This window comes from Eucyclogobius newberryi, unplaced genomic scaffold (assembly GCF_026437365.1).
Source record: "Eucyclogobius newberryi isolate DKJ021-1_F unplaced genomic scaffold, fEucNew1.0.hap1 SCAF_7, whole genome shotgun sequence".
NCBI lineage: Eukaryota > Metazoa > Chordata > Actinopteri > Gobiiformes > Gobiidae > Eucyclogobius > Eucyclogobius newberryi.
The window spans coordinates 23,357,164-23,378,581 of NW_027316389.1; the positions used below are offsets into that span (position 1 = coordinate 23,357,164).

The 21,418-nt window shown below is 38.4% G+C and overlaps 1 protein-coding gene across 1 annotated transcript in view; it reads left to right on the forward strand.

Annotated features, from left to right (window-relative positions):
- ppfibp2b (PPFIA binding protein 2b) overlaps positions 1-21,418 on the forward strand; it is a 50,690-nt gene that overhangs the window by 16,802 nt on the left and 12,470 nt on the right. The window contains exons 4-10 of the mRNA XM_072435974.1: positions 4,878-4,964; positions 8,953-9,066; positions 12,819-12,977; positions 17,214-17,402; positions 18,650-18,742; positions 19,625-19,753; positions 21,096-21,207. Of these exons, the coding sequence (XP_072292075.1) occupies positions 4,878-4,964; positions 8,953-9,066; positions 12,819-12,977; positions 17,214-17,402; positions 18,650-18,742; positions 19,625-19,753; positions 21,096-21,207 (883 nt within the window). The remainder of the gene's footprint in view (positions 1-4,877; positions 4,965-8,952; positions 9,067-12,818; positions 12,978-17,213; positions 17,403-18,649; positions 18,743-19,624; positions 19,754-21,095; positions 21,208-21,418) is intronic.

The following is a 21,418-nucleotide window of genomic DNA, read 5'->3' on the forward strand; positions in this document are numbered from 1 at the left end:
TCAGTGATCCAGTTGAACAGCTATGGGCACTGGTTGTTTCAGTAGCAGATGTCTCACATGTTGCACAGACTTTTTGTGCCTGACTTTATTTATTAGATCCACTTCTCTTTTCCCTCCTTTTTCTATTGAGCCCCTGTTTTATAGCCCATTGGCCTCAAGCTGTTCTAATTGTGTCTTGGCTGTAGTTCTGTTTAGTAGATTTGTGGGAGTGAATATGTTTGGACAGTTTGGATGCTTCTTTAAAAAAACACAAAAAGGAGTTGATTAAAATGTTCCCCAACATGCTCTTAATGCATAAGAACAAAAGGTTTTACAGATGGAAGTAATAGATTTTGACTTGATTTGGTTTGTTAATGTTTGTCTCCTCTTAATGTTTATGGTATCTACTGGGATAATGTATTTGGCATGTTGACACCAGATGGCAGTATGGTGCAGAAAGTGGATTCATTAACCCTGTCAAGCATGGGAGTCAAACATCTTGCTGATCTCAACATAGATGTTACCGGCGAACCTTTTCTGTATCTATTCAACCACTTTAGTAGATGGAAAAGGACAGAATTATAGTTATTTCACTGTGGATGATAGATTGACAGCATGACTACAACCCGGTCAAACTGGAGAGTTGGATTAGGAGCCATACGCCACCATAAAATACTGAAAACCTCATTGTATTTCATATGTACTGTGCCAAAATCTTTCTTTTATTAGACTGCCAAAAACTCAAGCCTGTTCAAGTTCAGTTAGAACCGGCTTTGAAAAATAAATGAAGTTTTTGCTATGCTTTTTTCGGACAAATACATTAGTTCTACTTGAGTTGAAGCTGTGATTCAGTCTAAATCTACTAAACATTGTGTTGGATTCATCAAATGTTTCCTCATCTTCGCTCGTGCTCATCTCCCGAACCCAGGCACAGGATCAAAGATGCTCCTGCTCTACAATTACTCTGCCCCCTGTGGGCTTCTGTCTGAGGAGCAAATTGGACAGTGTAAACACAGGAAGCATCGTGGCATCACAGACAGGAAGTCCTGATGTCCCAGGACGCTGTTCATTACACTGAGCCACAAACAGCTCACAACATTTCTTACTGAAGTTCACATCTGAGAATATTAAATTGACTGGACTTGTTGTTGATTTTTTGCTGAATTGCGTCTAACAGCAAGCTTTCTTATAAATAACTGGAAAATCGTTTTTTATAATACATTTATTTATTCATTTATTTTTACATATACATACAACAGAAACAGAACAAAATAAAAAAAAATAACAAAAAACAGTGAGCCATCCATCACATAGAAACACTTAAACAATGTTAGAAGACCTGCATTTGTCTTCATTTTGTGATCAATTAGACAGCGCCAATAAACAGTTTTTAAACAGTAATTTATTTCCATCACAGTGTCATAAATGTGATTCTGACAGTAACATGTGACAGTTTCTATATGCCAGTTCGTGGTGACTTGGTTTTTCAAATGTAACTTTTGAACATATTTTACATTCTCTCTGTTTTGAGCCTGGATTGCTTGACACAAGTTAGACTCCGACTGAAATGAGAGACAGTGGTGTATTATACCATATGGACAAAGACTATTAAGTTATTATTGCCAACATATGACTTCTTCTCAGTGTTGTGAGAGACAGAATGAGGCACAAAGATATGACAGACCACCACCCACTCCCTTTACTTTGGGACCGTCCCATTTGTCTGTCAGAGCCAGAACAGAGGGGGAGTGACCGAGGAGGGGAGAAAGTCATGGAAAAGAAAACTCATGACACCAGAATATACCCGACCCCATTAGCTACACCAGCGACAACTCTGAGGCAACACGCATGGACTGAATAGGAATGTGCTGGTAAAGATCACAAAGAGCAAGAACACAGAAAGAGGAAGGCGAGGAGGGAGGCAAGGGGTTGTTAAGCCCTCCTCCACAACTGTGACCATCGCTCTCGGACAGACAGACTTTGGTGACAGCTGAACACTTGTGGTCCTGGCCGCGATGGGCTGCAGGGATCATGGACAATCCCATTGACGTCTACAGGCACTTCTCCTGGCTCAAAAAGGTCAGAATTTACAACAGAATCAAAGAGTGATGCTGAAAAGTGTCCAAAAGTATGTGCGAGTGTGAATGATTGAAGTGCAGAAGTCAGGGAGATCTTGGAATGGTGTTAAACAATCACAGAAATGCCAAGAAAATGAATGGAACGTTCTTAGAATGCAAGTTGTGGCAATACATATGAACAGATTTAAAAGTCCTGGAAATGTTAAGTAATGAGTGTAAAAACAATGGAAGTAAGATGGCTTTTGTTTACCCTTTGGTCCATTATTCCCTAATATTATGTCTATTACTATGTACAAGTCTTTTTAAACATTTTAAACATAAAAGTACAAATAAAATCGTGCTGAAACGTCTTGGCATAACAATCAGACTGAACTAATTTTACCAATTTTTACTCCCACTAAACGGTTAGAGTTTCAAAGATTGCAATAGGGCTTTGGTTTTTGACCAAACCAAAAAATTTTATCAGATATTTTGGGCTTTTTATGCATGTTTATGAAGCAACATTGGGAAAAACATAGTTTTAAACCACTACACAACACGGAAAACTGTCCATCTCCTGCTTTTTAGGAGAAATCTCTTACAAATTTACTTTTGGACTGTTGAAAGTTGAGTTTGACTTTGTTTTGAATAACTTTTTTTTAACTGCTCTCTTCGTTATTGTCTGGATGTTATTGTCTTATTTCCTGCTGTTGCCAGTTTCCTTATGTAATTTCCCTCTTCTTCTGAATATTTGCCATCCATATTTGTGAGTAGTGTTGTTGTTTTAGTGCAGATGTGGAGTGTGTGCGGGCAAATGTAGTTAGTATCACATTAGGAGGTCATCTGATGGAGTCTGACAGTGCAGCGTGATGCAGGAGGATTTAACTCTGCAGGACTTTTACACTCCTCGTATTTTCAAGTAGTAAACGCCATCTTCATATTTTGTTTAGAGTTGTAGTAAATAATAGAACTGACTGATTGATTGAGGAGGATTATTTAAAACTGGAATTGGCAATGATTGTATCACATTTATGAACCATCTATTTCTGTCATTTTTATCATCTAAAGTAAATTTTGGTACACATTTTGAAAAGCCAAGTGTCAACAGCTCATGTGTAAAAAGTAAGATGTTTTTTTATATAGACAGACTCAATAATTGCTGCTAGTTTCACACTGCACACATTCTGGATCATGTTCATATCATGGGATGAATAGTTCCCCACAGGAGTCTGACACATGGTGAAGCATGTGATCAACAACAGGGAAAATCAAGATATTCATTGTTTTAGGGACGTCATTCTGCATTGGCCTTCATTAAGTTCAAGTTCTGTTTACACTGGTGATGTCAATGTATGAGCAAACACAGTTTTTGATTTGATTTATCATTATTATTGTTCCGTCAATCCAACAGAAACATGTTTTTAATGTAATATTTAAGATTTAATTATTAGACAAATGGCTGTAAAATGAATCACAAAAGTGCAGAACTATTTATTTGAAAAGTTTACCACATAATGTTTTTTTTATTTTTATTTTTAATTGCTCTTCTTGTAGCATTTTTACTATAAACAATATACCAGTATCCGATATTCATCCGATATTTTGCATACAGTATCTTCAAAAGAACTTTCATCTAGATTTTTAAATAAATCCTACCTCGATATGGAGTTCAACATTCATTTCTTGAACATTACCGAGACAGACTTTTAATCAGTGTCTTCAAAAACAACATGCTTATACTGCCACAGGATTGGATTTAAACGCACTGAGCATAATCATTGACAAGTTGGAATAATTGGACCTCAATTCGATTAGTTGCCCAGCCATACACCTCAAACACCACATTAAACAATGAACGTTTGTAACAATAACATTGGATACATAATTATTTAAAGCACTGTCTGTACTCCACATAATACATTAAACATGTCATGATAGCAGGAAGGAAACCATTACAACAGCACTGGACATTCAACTGAAATGACCAGTACAAAGTTGATGTTGTTTTAGGGTGCAGTTTTGGAGGAGATTGTGCCTGGGAGAGATGCGTGTGAGCAGACAGTCGAGTCAGATGATTTGCTCTTCATCATGTGCTCAGTGAAGAATGCACATCTGAACAGCAGTGGGTCTGTGCTGCTCCACTATATTTATAGTTTGAGCTAATTTTATTTAACTCTGTGATTCATCCGCGGCCAAACCCAGAGTTCCTTAAATGTGATTTTCTCCAAGAAGCCAGAGTTAGGAGGAAGTCTCATCTTAAAGGCTGCTTTATTTGCTTTTCTCTGTGTTGTAGCCAGAGGCCTACGGGAACGATACAAAGACGGGATGATTTATAGTCTCAAAATAATGAATATTGAGGATTTGTTTTTTTTGTGTCATCCAGAAATTCCCTGTATTCATTTTTATCAATTGTATTAAACGGTGTTGCCAGACTCAACCGTGGCGGAAAGCAATATTAACAAAAATGTATACTTCTGTGGTTTTTTGGAGTATTTCCATCCGATGGAATTCAAAAGAATCTTATGCCAATTCAACAGAAATTAATGAATAACAAAAGTGCAGAGAAATATCATCTAATATCCTTATTTGAACTATTTCTCATTTTGATTTTTAATCAGCTCTATTTATAGCATTTTTCACTGTTAACATTAGACAATGGGTCTGTAATCAATGTGAGATTTTCCTCAGTGGAAGAGTCACATTTTTGTGATCTCAAAAATATAAACTGATTCTCTTTCAATTATATTTTAGATACAAGACATATTTTCTTAACAAATTACATGTATCTGATGCCATATGTAAATAATGTACATGTAATAACTTGTGTAACTGCGTGTCCAGGTGAACATCTGCTCTCCGTCCAACAATGAAACTTACCTAGACCGACTACTGCGCCTAGAAGAAGACAAGGAGTGCCTGGTGCTACAGGTGAGTTCTGCTCATAATAAGCTCTAAATAAGAGAGGTTTCATTTGATTAAATTAACATTTCAGTTTTACAGTGAGCAATGATTGTACACATAATATACTGAAAGACCATATGGTCAGTGCAACTATCCATAGACCATAATATTTGAGAATATCAGTTGGTTATTTGAAGTATTGTTCCACATTATGGCATTAAACTTTTCTATCTTCATTGAGTCGAGCAGGGGAAGTCACCTGACCAAGTTACAGGTCAGATCTATGGAGAGGTGAGCATACAAAGTATGTTTTTGCAATAAAAACCTGTAATTCCACCAGAAAAACCTAGACAGCAGGCTGATTTTTATATTACCCAAGTTGCAATAGCTTTATTTCATAATGTTTCAGAAAAGAAAAGGTAAGTAATAAGAGATCATTCAACTGTGTGTCATTTTTGACGATATGAAATCAAGTACATTACATTTAACAGAAATCCACTATTATTTTGTCCCACTCTTCAGCTTCACACGTTTGTCCCTTTGTGGAAGTTCACGACCTTTCCAAAGTTAACTTTGTACACATTAAACAGGATTAAGGAATTTTACTTTCAGTGCAGCTGGGATTTATTTATTTTCTAATTATAACTTTTTTTCAAAACTATGTAGTGAATGAGCCAGAGATTTGACTGAAGCGATAGAAAAACATGTTTGATTGTAGCCTCTGTATTTTGAGTTCATCCATAACAAACATGTTGGGGCACATGGGGACTGTCTGAACAGGTGTTTACAGTAACAACCATGTGCTGCTGCTCAAGCCACAAATTATACATCTTGAACATTAGATGTAAGAGCTGTCTGCATTCCTATACATTCTACCTTTAATTTGAATTAACTTTTATTAGTGAAACTTCAGGAAATATGTTGTTGAACATAGTACTTTTACTTCTATGGTGACGCAGGGAAAGTGGCTACAGGGTGAATGTTTCAGCAACTAAATAAAAACAGATTTTTTTTTTCGTAATCATTGCATAGGTGGTATTTCCTGCCACATGGGAGGCTTGTAAGACATTATTATTTCCACTTAAAGGCACAAAGTGTAACTTTTCTGTTCCACGGTATGGCATTAAACTTGCGTTCTGAGCAGGCTCGCCTCGCCACTGACCTGACCTGTAACTTGGACTAGAGGTGCTACCTTCTTGTCTTCTTGGAACTACAATAGGTTTAATGCAATACTATGGTAATCTGGCCAGCCAGATGAATTTTCTCAATACTTGTCCATCTGGCCAGTCTCCTGCTGGCCAATCACATTGCAGCATTGTGTTTTGGGCAGAAGTCCAAAGGACCGACCTAAACAAACATGGTGACGTTGACCGACGTACTTTTGCCTATTTTAGCAGATTTATGGACTATTTTGTTTTTGAAAGACGTTCACATTGAAGCACAAATATGTAGAACTCAATTCAGCGTGATACACATCTCAGGCATGAGCCAGGTTTAGCAGCACTGTGTGGAGTTCGCATCCCTGAAGAGCGTTTCTGCGTGGAGTTTGCATGTTTCTCCCCCGTGGGTTTCCTCCGGGCTCTCCGGTTTTCCCCTTCAACCCAAAACATGCACAACTGGTCAAAATCCTCCAGTGAAAGTCCTGACCAAGCTGAGCTCAAGATCTTGAGTTGAGTCCCCTGGTGCTGCAGAGACCACTGTTCCTGAGGAGCAGCACAGAGGGATGGGTCAAATGCAGGGACAGAGACATTTCCCTACGAGGACAATAAAAGCTAATCTAATCCATCTAATACTGTGGAACATTCCAGTTTAAGCAATAACATCTACATTGAATCACACAGGTGACCCTACCTCATAAAAGTTACATAGTGCAACTTTATTGTGGGTAAATAAAGCCGCTTCCCCCTGAATTCAGATCCATGTTAAAATAACTTTACCATTGTGAAAAAAGTCGATGCCTGCTCATAGTTATAAACATGTAATGTCTTGATTGCTTTCAGTAAACTAAGTTTTCTTTATTTATAAAGCTGTCATAAACAAATTATAAGCAGTAAGAGCATTAATAAGCTGCTACCAAATGACAAAAGTTTATTAATGTCTTATAAATAGTTACTTTACTTTTGATTAAAGCATAACTGAAAACGTTGATATTTATTATCATCCCCGATTTGACTCAAACGCCTGTATCTGTTAAGTTTAAACACTTATTACACGTTCCTTCTCTCAAGTCTTCAGTGATTGGCTCCTTCCTAAAGTGACCGGTGCTTAGTTTTTTAGAAGCTGAATCTGATTGGCTCCCTGCAGGTTCCTCTTTGAGTGTTTGGGCTGTTGCTTCACTTTCCTTTCTGTTTAAGTGTAATTCTGGTGACTTATTGTACATAAGTGTGCAGGCCATTCAGGCGTTCGTCTCCTCTTCTGTATTTCATGTGTTTAGCTCCATGCAGGTAAGACAGGGACTTGGGTGGGTTTGATCTCTGTTGTCTAAAACATGTTTGTATTATATTTATGGTATTGACATCATGTATCAGTCCTATTCCTTAGTGTCAAAATCAAATTTCAGTATTAGAGATGCACCGATTGCAAAATTGACCTGCCAAAACCGTTTTTTCCGATACCGATTTTCTAGCCACTGATTTTCCCACAAACTATCCAGTATTATATATATGAAAAAGGTGCATGTAAACAGGATACACGTTTTATAATATAAAATGTAATTTATTTTGTGGAAAAATAAATAACTATATATAAAAATAATATATATACAGAACAGGAACAAAAAGGAGCGTCATCTCCGATTGGCTGCTGTGCCGCAGAAAAGTTGAACAAATCAGAACTTTTCTGCGGCGAACAATTTTAACGCCTTGACAGCTTAAGCTGTCAAAGCGTCTAGAGCGGAAAACGCCAAAACGCACCCTCCGCGCCGCGCTCCACGCCGAAAAAGCAGGAATCGCGCCACGGAAAATGCAGGTGACGCACGTTTACATAGACTTTGAATGTAAACTGGACACTTTGGCCGCCGCGCTCTGAATGAGTCTTGCTAGTTTTTAGCTGTTTTGCTCTGGGCGCGTTGAGCTGCTACGCACCGCGCATCGGTTGGGGCCAGTTGTATATAAAACCGGCTTTTTTAATTGGCGGCCGATTGATCGGTGCATCTCTATTCAGTATCATGACTGCAATATTCAGCACACATTTATTTAAAGTACCGTACAAATTGCCTGTTTCGAAATGTTTAAAAATGAATTACTCTGGTAACTTTTCTCTGTATGGAGTTCTTCCTTACTAGCTGAGGCATGTACTGTAGGTGCTGAGTGTAGTCTCTAAAGATGCTGAAGTGAGCAGTCAGCTGTGTCTGGGATCCGCGTGGGTGTGGAGATGTGGTGTTGTCACTGTCTGCACATTCCAGACTGACACTCTGTGGTTCAGTGTAGTCTGAGCTAAACCAGAAGCGCTCCACTGTCACTGTGCAGCCACTATTACTAACCTCATTGAAAGCAACAGATCAACAGAAGCATTTTCAACAGCCGAGAGGTGCACTGCAAAACTTTTCTGATGGATCCGCCATCTGCTTGTCTCCACGTTCCAGAGTCCGGCATTGAATTTATCTATCGCCATGGAGACAAGCATGTAAAGTTACAAGTCAGATTTGTGAAGAAGCAAGCCCCCTCAGTTAGAATGCATTTTTTTCAATGAATTTTGTTAACAACCAACGCTAGATAGATAAGTCCTCCAGAAAAGTTACATAGTGCACCTTTAATATTGAATCCTTGTGTCGCTCGGACTTTGTTGCATGCATTGAATTGTATTGCATGGGAATAATCAAGTTGCCAGTGTATTCAAGATGGGTTTAGATTCTCCCATTAAGAGATTCACCTTTATCATTCATATACACTGTTTGAATTTTTACGATACGATTCAGAAAGCCATTATAGAACATTTTTAAGTTGGTAATCCTTCATGTTGCACTTGCTGATCACATCGCTGCTTATTGATAGAGGATGCGTGTGTTTTCTCACAGGTGAGTGTTCTGACAGACCAGGTGGAGGCCCAGGGCGACAAGATCCGGGACCTGGAGAGTTCTTTGGAGGAGCACAGGCTGAAGCTGACCTCCACTGAAGAGATGCTGCAACAGGTAAAACAAAATCACGTCATGTTAGTTTAGTTTATAAATAAAGTAAGAAGTGGGCCTTTGATTCATTGGGATTATTTCAGATTAACACTGGTTGCTTTGACAAAAACAGAACATGTCTGTTTACAGTCCACAGCTCAAACCTCATGTTTAGTGCAGATACAGTTGAGCCATAATAAAACAAATGAATACATTACAAAGCTCACTCAAGACAGTTGACTTCAGAATCAGGAATGGTTTTACTGCCCTTGTCAGTGAATAACATTTACAAACTAGGAACTTGCTTATAATACCAGAACCACACAAGTTGTAGATTCTTTCTGTTTAATCTGAAAATGCAAAATGCCAAAAAGATCTCCATATACACTACATGAATAGATACCAGAATCAATTACCATTGCCATTTTCTATTGATTCATTTAATTATTTATTTATTATTGCTGTCTTTGTACTGCAAAGAGTATGGAGACTATAGTTGGTGTGTGACATTTTAGTTTTTTGTCTTTTTATACAGAGCACTTTTTTCATTTTAATAATATACCAAAGGAATTTACTGGATTACCTGTTAAGATTGAATTCACCAGGTTTAACTCATTACATTATTCATTGTAAGGGGAAAATATTTTTGCTCCATTAAATACAATCAGAACTAAAATGGACTTCTAAGCTTAAATAAACAATGCACAATTTTAACATAATAATAAGTGATAATGCATTTTGAAACCAGCATTAAAGTTAGTACCTCTCCATTGCTCTGCCTTGTACTTTTTAACATACAATCTATCATTTTGAGTAGAATTAGATTTTAAGTTTCCAGACTATGACATATTACATGTCACTGATGAGCACATGCACTTCCTCAAGTTAAAGTTGTTACTGAAACAACGGTAGTTTTTCGTTTAGGTTTAAAGACCCTGCAGCTGTACAGAGCCTCATAACTACAGAGAATAGAGTGAATGTGTTCAGATGTCTCCAGTTGTTGTTGACGTCAGTTCTGAGGCGATCTCGTTCGGGACCAGTAACCTCAGGATTAGAATCAGTCCTCTGTTGGGACAGTTCAACAGACCCATTGTCCTGCTCCTGTCAGCAGTGAGGATAAAAGGAGGACATACCGAAATAAACACGACTCTGGTCCTTCAGTTCACAACGATATATATATATATATATATATATATATATATATCCACTATTTTACAATTTGTTATATTAGTTCTAAACCGTTTTTTAAAAGTTGTCATCTAAACCACATGCTTACTTACGCTTGTGTTCACTACTCACTAAGAAAAGCCGAATACATACAGCATACAAGTATAGAATGCTACCAATTGTTTTTTAAATATAAGATAAGATAATCCTTTATTGTCCACACATGGGGAAATTTCATTGTTGCAACGCAGGTAGATACAGAGGAAAAGGACAGATAACATATAGGAAGTTTAAAAAACCCTCTATAAACAAAAACAATTATAAACAAAAAATCCTATAGACAAAACCTCTCATTTCCCAACAAGGGATGGAGGGAAAAAATAAATAAAGATAAAATAAAAATGAAATAAAAAACAACTAGCTTAAGACAAGATAATATTAATAATAATGGTAAAATAAACACTCTATTATAAATCTATATATAAACTATGAACGAGATATGAACCATGATGTATATTGTTTAGCCTTTGCCCTTGATGCTAGTAACTCGTACAAACCTAAATGTTGAATCCTGGCTGTGCCCAAGTCTTGATGTGTGGTGGTTAAACAGTGTTGTGATTAGGCTGTTTGACTGTAAACAGCTGAAAGACTGTGCACACTGATAACGTGAGTCTTTGTTCTGTCCGGTGTGAGGATAATGGTTCATGCATTGACCTCTTGTCTCTTTCCTAAATACATCAGAAGAGAAGTAAAACCAGCAGTAGTAAGTAACATGTGAGTGTACGTCGTATTAAAAACGGAGTCATCTGATTCAGTAGCAGAAATTAAACGTTGCGGTTGATTTTTTGGTTCTTGCAATGGGGAAGTTAGTTCTTACGTTTTAGAACAAGTACTTTAGATTATTATGTAGGTCATAAAACAGTGTATTGCTTGTAGTTAGTATTAAGGAAGTCACGATTATTCAATTAATCGATAATCGTGATTATTCAGGTCACAGTGTAGTAATAACAAGAAAATAGCAGAATTGTAGCCGCAACAATGAGTCAACCTACGTATAAAGTCCTGTAGCACTTTTTATCTGGTTGTTTTTTTGACGATATCATTACTTTTTCATTCAGAAAGTTTGATGGAATGATACACCATTAAACTTATGAATTGCAAATTAAGGATTTCACTTCAGTTTGGTCATTGTGCCAATCATTGTAAGAATTTGCATTTGATAGTGTCACATCCATAGTTAGGATATACAGTACTTGTAATGTAGTTAATCCCGATATTAGCCCGATAAACATTTGAAGGGACTAATTTGAACATTAGTCCCTTCAAATTCTTGAATCTGTTTTTGACTAATTTTGACTAATTAAAAAAAGGTAATTCAGAACAAATAGCAGACTACACCAATAGTCATAGAATAAGTGGAAGCAAAAATGTGGACAGAAATACACTTGAAAATTATGGCAGGCAGCTTGTGGTCAAGTCGAGTCCACTGAGACAACAAAGCAAAGAGCTTGTTTAAAGAATCTCTTGACCGTCGGCGCTGCATAGGTGTAAAGTTGTGGTCAGACTTTGCTCCTTGAAGTGGCTCCTTTGGGTCGTCCCGTTGGCAGCTGAGGCTCGGGGCACACTCAGGGCTCAGGGCAGATAAATGGTCCAGGGAGATGTGTCACCGGAGCTGCTCTGAGCTGCCAGAACTAAACAGGTTTACAGACCGAGCGAGGCGGCTCATTAGAAGGCTTTGCGGTCTGTGAGCATTTGTTTACCATGTGATGTTTCCAACTGAGGGCCCCTGTGTCTCTCTCTCTGGCGTCACGAGTCCAGAAGTAATGTATCATGTGAACAGGTATAAAGAGGGTTTGATTAAAAAAAATAAAATTAAGTTTAGACAGCTAATGAAGTGATGCTATTTGAAATCACAATTTAAATGTGGATTTCAAGTTTCATTCCAAATGTTAGTCTTTAGCCGTTTCAAGTATATGTTAGTCCTTTTTGCGAGATTACGGTATCTTGTTTTCCAACAGAAGTCAACAGGTTTTACTTTTGAATTAAATCTTCCACTTAATCCTTTCCCCTTCTGATGTCTCTTCACACGAAGGTAAAACTGGATCAAAGGCCCGTCTCTGCATATGAAATCAGATTTGTTTTAGTTTTTTTATTTCAATATATGGGTCAATTGTACAGGGTATTTTTGTAGTAAGTCATGTACCAATAATAATCAGTACATGCCGGTAAAGACAATATCCAAAGACAAAATCAAGTTTAAATACCAGTCGCTCTGCAGAAGGAACTGAAACAGAGCAGTCGTATCCTGAACATGTTCCTAATAAACACATTTAGCCACTCTTTATTCTTGTTGCGTCCCATGCCAAACAAGCCCACTTATGTATTAATAGTGTCCAGTGCAGTGTGTGAGTGTGTATATTTAGCGTGTAGCCCTGGCCCCCGCTTGGTCCCTGTTTGTGTGGGGCTGTCCGGAGTGGAGCTGCTTGCTGAGCGCGCACTCTGGGTCTGTGTGTTCTGTGTTTTGGAGGCAGAGGATTGTACTGGCCGTGGCCTAACTTTGCTGTGTGTGTGTGTGTGTGTGTGTGTGTGTCTGGGGGGGAACTCATCAGGAACTCATGAGCAGGACCTCACTGGAGACTCAAAAGCTGGACCTGATGGATGAAGTATCGTACCTGAAACTGAAGCTGGTCAGTATGGACGAGAACACTGTCAACGGGACCACAACGCCAACACAAGAGTCTGGGAACGCCAAGAACAACAAGGCCGAGGTACGAGAACATGGTTTTAAAAATACCTACTTTGATACTTTACGTTTGCTATCGTATTACCGTTGTCATGGATCTTTGTTCAGTGATGGTTGAAGTAATTGTGGCAAATACTGATGCAAGTTGATGAGATTAGTTTATTAATGACATTTCTATCAACCAGGTTTACAAAATTACATACTACCATTTATATAGAGATAATGTGAGCAAAATATAATGTTTTGTAGTAGTAGATCGGTTCCATAAACTTTGACGTAGGCTGACATACGTTTTAATGACTTAATGATTGACCTAAAACTGGGAAAATCACAGGATTAAGTTTGTCGAGTTTCGGAGTGTTTTGACTGGCTCGTGTGGACACAGTCTTTCGCTACTCCAGAGCCCAAACCAAAATAGACATTTCCCAGACTTGCTAAGACCCTGGGAATAGGGGCCAATTGTGGGGAAATCTTGAGACCCCACTGTGGACTTTGTGGGATTAACGGCCTATCTGATCCACTTCAAGTCTTATCTCCAGGTTTTCCTATAATCCTGAGTTTTCTTTAACAACAAGTTTTGTTTTTTCCAGATACTTCACTAATTATTTTCACAGTTAGGTTGTATATAAATCTGTGCGGTAGCCTAGGTCATGGAATTTCTTAATTACCTGGAGAATATGATAGGAAGAATGTGTGGAGTACGAATGGTGTGAAGAGGGCCTCTTGTATCTCTGGACCCCTTAACTGCTCTTTGTCAGCTGACAGCGTTTACGTGCCTGTTTGTGCTGTAGGTGAGGCTCATATGTCAAAAATCCAATGTCATGTTTGTTGTCATTTTCCACTCCGTAGCAAAGCCATACGGTTAACAAAAGATCTGAGGGACAACTCCATTCACTGCGGGTCACAACTGGTTAATATACAGTATATACCATATCAGATAATCATTTGATCAAGTATTGATAGTGAAAAACTGGACCTTTTCGGAAGGTTTTCTGAGATTTGAATGATCTTGATTGATATCAGAACTAGTATGGGACAACATGGTAACATTAAAACTACTAATGTTTGTGTTATAAATTACTTTAGTCTAAAAAGAGCATTGTATTTTTATTGTGGTATTGAAACTAATCATCAAGACTTTTACTTAATTGAGCTTCAGATGTCTGTATTGTGACAACACTAATATATAATGTATACCAGCTGTTTAAAGCTTGTATTCTCAACTATTACTTTATTCCCTTGTATGTCATTTTGTATCGTAGTAATTAGTTATAGTCTATTGAGCAGCCTCTCCTGGTCTGTTTGTGTAATTCTTCGTGACGTCCAGCTGTTGTTGTGGATTTGGGCTGGTCCTGAGCCTCATGCACGGGGATCATCCTGACACAAAACACTGATAAAAGTGTTGGCCTCAGGAAGATTAGGATGTGAGCACCCATATGAAAGGAGGAGATAAGGATCGGAGGAGCAGACAGGACCGGGCGAGGGTGGGACAAAGGACATGGAGGTGGACAAGATGACACACATTGACAAGCTGATAACGGTCACATCTGACAGGAACTGGGGTGAGAACAGTGGTTTTATGTTCAGGAATATGCTTGTAAATCACAAAGAGAATTGGTATTCTATTGTGCTGTATTTTAAGTTTACAGAGTGAAAGTTAGTAGAGTGAGGTCGTTTTGGCAATGGGCGCAAACCCACTGAGGGTGACAAGCCAGTACATCAGGCCAGTCAAAAGCTTTGATATGATATGGAGAAGGTTCCTAATAATAATAATATTCACATTATGAGGTTAAATGCTAAGAATCAGAATGACAGAATCATATAAAGAATAAGTGACTTATTTCTTATATATTAATATGAAACCTACATCAAATTACAATATCAGGTAAATTGTCTAGTAAGTAAACTATAGAAAAGAACAATACAGAAAGAGCTAATTAAAAATACAGAAGCTTGTAATAGCTATGTAATACTTCAAACAAGGGTATAACATTATTTTCTGCACTTTTGTGGTTAATTTGAAGGTGTGTTTAAACATGGATTAGAAAGATATAAGACGACCATTTCAGAATAACAGAGGATGATAATTGTTGTGAATTTGACTGACTTGGATCTACAGTAAGTTTACTTTGTTTGCCCTCTTAGACCTCAGCAAAGATTTTAGCTGTGAATGAAATATCCTGTAATCAGATCTCCTAGTTCCCTGTGACTGCAGTTAAGGCTTGACAAAAGTGGAAACACATGGCAAAAGTCCTTTTTTGCAGCATAACCATTTCCTCTGAGGGTTGGCTCTCCGTGTTCATACATTAGCCATAAACCAGCACAGGCCTGACATGTCTATAGGACATAGTATAATGCCTCTTCTCTCAGAGAGGAACAGCTGCATGGCTCCGGTGGGCTGGAGGCAGGAATGACAAAAATCCACTCGGCGCATTCTTCTGTAGCAGCCACTTTCACCTCCTGAAGACACGCCCCTCACGCAAGTGTCTGTCACTGTCTGCTTTTCAGGAACTGCCCCCCACTGATGGACAGCTTCACCCACGTTTTATCCAACACTGAACTATCAAAACAGTACAACTTATTCAAGCATACACAGAACTAGAAGTGAGCCATTTTTTCAATACAAGCCCTTTTTTCTTAATTATCAGATGATCTTTTTTGCAATCTTTCAGAAATGTGCTTAAATGTCTTGCTTACAATACAAAAACAACTCAAGTCACGCCATGTTGACTCAACAACTCCCCGAGTCAAAATGGCCTTCGCTAACATGGAACATACATAAGTGTCTTGCATCAGTCCTTCATTCCTCCACTTCCGGTTGGGGCTCGTCCCAGGGTCACAGTGCCAGTTTTGGCTGTAATTCAAGTGTGTTATAACAACCGTGGTCTTGGAAGTTGGGGCCAGAACAAGCCAGCTGTGCCAGAGGGTTTTATGTGCTGACATCAGGGGTCCAGCGTCTGACTCGCTTTTCTTTACCCAATACTTTAATTTCACGTTATAAAACCTTTATATATATTGTATAAGTTTGTAAATAATAATTCACAGTATATTGTAAATGTTGCCATACAGCTTCTTTTGGTGCAATTCGGTCACCTCTCCCAGTTTAGTTTAGTTTAGTCTTCATTTGAAGGGACAATGTACAGAGACATTAAGCTCGTAAAAAACAGATGTTCCGCACCAGATTGTTGCCAAGTAGATCATTTCCATCTGCAGTCCCTGATTGACAGGGATACTGCAAATGATACAGTGCAAACAAACACATTCAACAATAAGATCTTATCACAGAGTCCACATTCTGACCCAAATATACTCACACAAGTATTTACATAACCATGACCTACTAGTTTAGCTTTGCACTATTAGACAGTCCACAAAATACGTATTATGGTACGATACATTGGTCAAACTGTAATTACTCATGGTTGTACAGTTACATATTTACATGTTACACACTTTTGCACTGTATGTGGTGTTGCATGTAATAGAATGGTGCTACATTAAACACATTAACAAAGTATTAGATTAGACTTATTATAATGGGGAGAGTGTTTAATTGTTAATTCTGACAAGTTTGATTGTTCCAAAGTCACTTTCTAGTGTTTACTTCAGTTATGGATATTTTTTTCCTTATCCTGTGTAATTTCTTGGATAAAACTACTGTGACAATGGTGGTTCCTACTTAAGACCTGCTTTATCCCTAATTTAGACCTTACCTTAGTCCTGCCATATACAATTTAGGTCTGGTGTTACAGAGAAAGCCAAATCTTTTCTTTGGTGTAAAAGGTTTGAGAACCACTGATCTAGTGCTGCTATTGGAATTGACTGACTTCAGTGAGAGATTTGAAATAAAGACTGTTAATCCTGAGCAAATTCTGACCTTTATTCATTTATTTTTTATGATGCTGAAATTTAGTTTGACTCTTTCTCTCAAAATATTCTGCATATTGTGAGTCGTTTTTGTGACAGTGACAATAGCAATGAAAGACAATATAATGTATGAAAATGAACACTTGATTCTGCTTCTTGGTTTATAATAACTTGCTCAAATTGCAGAAACAGGCATTGCAGTACAAGAAACATTTACAGTATCCTGGTCATTATCCTGGGTGTGATGCAAAGAGCTATGTCTTTTTGGAAGTCTACATTTATAAATAATATATCATGTTTCCATTCACAGCTATACAAATTCCTGAACGCTCCCTTTGTCACACTGACCCGCTATTATCCTCCTGTTGCTGTTCCCTCGTCCCGTCCTGTGTAGTGTGTGGTGAACCTGATCAGTGAGCTGCAGGAGCAGATGTGCAGGTTTCAGGAGGAGATCAGCTGCAGGATCCAGGAGAAGCGTGCCCTGGAGGAGCGAGAGGCGGGACAGTGCCCTCCTCACAGGGGCCAAAGCCTGTCCTTCTCCGAGCCTCGGACGCCCAAGCACAGCGGAGCACACGGCGTTCATGTAGGGAGACTCCGTGGATCTCCTCCTCCCCCTTCCCCCGCCTCCCCCTCTCTAACAGTCCACTCCGACCGGTACCGGACCTCCACGAATCACACTAACCACTGTCTGTGCTCAGGCCACAGTCTGTCTCTGGTGCAGGGTGTGGGCAGCTGATGAACCCTCTTCAAGCACTGTTAGTTTGAATGGGTTTTCGAAATCACCTTCTAGTTGGTGAAAAGATGTGTAATGTTTTTTTTTTTATTTGTACTTGTATTTTATTTACATACACATTAGGATCAAATTTTAATCTTATGATTATTGAGAGAAAAAAACAAAACAATAATGTATCGATTAGTCACAATTACTGAGAACAGTGACAACGTTTTATATTCTTTCACTCCCAACACCTAACATGTTACTATTCCTCAAGTTTGTGACCAGTTTTACAAACTGAACTCTCTGAATGAAAAAAACAGTGGTTTACATTTAGGTTTATTTTTATGGAATATTGATTTAATTCAAAATTAAATTTTGCTTTGAAAATTGTCCCGATTATTATTTTTAGTTTTTACAATTATACAGTGACCTGAATAGCCACTATTATTGATTAAACAAATAATCTTGACATTCCTACATACACAGAATCAATAGGCCACCAAAGAAACAAAAATAAATATAATAAATGCAATGCAAATGCAATTCAGTTTTGGACACTAACCAAGAGAATAATTTCTCTTTGTGATGCAAAAATCACAAACCACCACTAGATCTTAACCAGGATCAATGCAGATGCAATTAACTGGCCATCTGTTTCTACTAATGTTCTTGACACAGCTTTCAGTGATTTACTTAGACAGTCAGCACTTTTCATAGTGAAGTATTTGGAAAACCTGTTCAATCTTAGTCAACTCTTTTAATTGGTTGTTGATTTGCAGTTGCATGTCTGTGGGTCTTCCCTCTACTAACACTGTTTCTACTCAGGTGGAGGCAGGACTGTACTATTGAACCAGAGTGTATAATAATAACTCAATGGGAGGTGTTGGTGGATTGCTTGCAGATGTTGTATCCAGGTTGTTGATAACTGCACGCTGTGGTATTCAGGCCCCTTCCTTCTGCGGCCGCATGATTGTGGGTTCCTGCTGATTTACAAACCAATCCAAAAGTTTCTGATTTTACTCACCCAATATCAAGAGCAGCATGCACTTTTATTGCTCTGCTCATGCAGATTTGAAGATATATATATTTGTGCTTTTTATGTGTTGATGCAGGATTTGCTTCAGGAGATGAAAAACTTGAAGAGTAAAGTGGACGAGCTGGAGGCAGAGAAGAGCCAATATGAGAGGAGACTCCGGGTCACCAAGGTAAAGTGGACCCACTCACTGTTCATTGTAAAATATTTTATACTTTTTACCCATAGTCAATATTAAGTCCATGGGGAGAGAGAGTTTTACAACCTCTAGGGGGCAGTTTAACATGAAATGGGATGGTTGAATTCAACAAAATGTTTCATGATGGCAGTAGATGTGTGATCCATTTAGTTTAGTCCACTGCTTGTTTTCCCCACATTTCCACAAGTAATGGTGATGAAAGAAATAGTTGCCACATTTGGCACCGGTTCAAAGAAAAAAGATCTGATGAAGGCCAATAAGGCCAAAAAATATTATCTTTGAAACATCTGAAACCCGAGAGTACGATGCTTTGTTTGAGTTTTTAGTGCTTTGCCCTGCAACGGAAACACCAAGATTGCTTTGAAGGGTGTGCATTTCTCTTTCTCCTTTATTGTTTTTTACAACTGCACCATTCATAATTCAAAACTCTCTTCCAGTTCCATTAACAGAAATAAATCTGTTTTATAATAGAGTTGATAATATTACACATTTGTCTGGTGCCATCAGTACAATTATAAGCAGATCACAGTAGTTTTGTCCTGTATTGAGTTACCATTCCAAAGTAAGACTATCATTTTCACATCTCGTAAAATTGGATTTGCATTTGGACAGAAAACACCTATAACATTACCTGCAATGGTGCTAACTCTGCCATGTGTATGACCAAACACAACTACATGCTAACACTTTTTTAAATTACTTTTTGATCTTATTTCATGGCCTCTTTTATGCTTAATGATATGCTTAATCCTCAATGCTCCCTTTCTCCCCTCCCTCACACTCTCTCTCTCTCTCTTTCTTTTCCCTCCCTCACTCTTTAACCCTTTGTTTCGGGCACTTCCTGTTTGTACGTAGCTGTCCATCTCGTCCTCTCTGCATGTGTGTTACCAGTCTCTCATGAGCCAGCTGTCGGGCCTAAAGCTCACGGTGGAGCACACTCAGCTGGAGAGGCAGCACTGGGAGGAGCGCTGGAGGAGTGCCCAGGTGCCCCTTAATGTCCCCAAACCCACTCCTCTTTTGTCCATCAAGCTTGTGGCCGTGCGGTTGCTCATAGTGGTATCGCTCACACCGTCTTCATTTTGTATTTTTTTATGTTGTCCCTAGAAGAATGAGTTCTGACTTAGGCTGCATTCACACATCTCATGTTTTGAGTCCTGGTTTTGGACCAGTTTGATTTGGTCCTATTATAGTCCTGGTTTTATCCTGGTCTAGTCCAAGTTAAGTTCTGAATTTAGTCCCAATTTGGATGTGGTGATTGTGCAAGTGTGAATGCATGCATCCTATGTTTTTTTCTTTATCTGCGCTTGTGTCCGGTCAGTTTTTATTTCATACTTTCCACCAGCCATTTTTGTGTCTTGTTTTAATCATTACTGTTTTTGTAATACATATTGAATTGTCTTCCAATGTAGTGATATAATTTTGATTTAATACATAGACCATATATAGATCTGCTTTACCAACATTATATTTCAATTTTATTTGACATTAGAGAGCTAGTTCTTTATCCTTTTATGCACTGTTATTTGAAGCATGAACTGTTCCTTTTACTTCCTTGTTGGATTTCTGATGTTGAACAGATGAAGGACTTTTAGAGTGTGTAGTCCATGTAGATTATTTATTTGGTCATTATAGGGACCTGTTGCCTGCAACTTTAGCTCCTTCAGCTGCTTCCACTTAGGTCTTTTTATCTGCCCATAATAATAGAACAAGTGAAGACAAAGGGTACAGTTTAAAGCTACTCCAACAAGTGGCTGCGTCATGTAGACTCATTTTGAATTAGACAGAAAATTATTATTTCATATTTCTTTCAATCAAATGAATGAGAATGGGTTTAGAAGTTGATCCCCTGTAGCAGTTTAATTGTCAACTCACATGGGAGCTTTTAATGACTGTTTAATAGGGAAGCTGATGGTATTTAGCTCTGGTTGTTGAAGCTCTTGACTTGCTTTGGAAAATCCCTTTATTCTGTTCATAAACGTCCTCAGAAGACTGGGCTGGGCTCAAGTGGGTCATTCCTGAACTCTGATGTAGTGCAATAGTGTAGAGACTTTGCACAGTAACATGTTACAGTTGTAAAACCTTTCCATCTGCAAAATGCATAAGATGCATGGGTGTTTACTGGGTGTTTGGCATATAAAGACATGCATTGCAGTAAAAGTAGTACAGAAGAAAGAGTGCTTTATTTTGGTTGAAAGAGTTTGTGTACTTTTTATTTCAAATTCATGCGGTTTCTATATCGCATTTTGTCCCTGTGTGGCACCCCATAATCCTTCTTCTATTATGTTCCCACTACATCTTGAGACATTTTCTCTTTCTTGTTCCACAGGCTGAAATCTCTGACCTTCAGCAGCTCGTAGCCTCCAAAGACGCAGAAATCGAATGCTTACAGACCCAGCTATTGGCCAGAGGCGGATCAACCAATGACAGGGCAGACAGAGGTATACAGTCAATATAATAGAGTAATAAGGCCCCAGTTATGTTATTACTTGTTTTACGGACTTTTAAATGAAATATATTGAACAGGCGGACGAAATATAAGTATCATTTCTATTTCAAAAGATTTTTTCTTTCGGGTTTGCCCAAAACCACAGGAGGAGGGGGCAGACGCGGCGCGTAAGAGCGTGTAACAGTAGATTTAGCGTGTTTTGC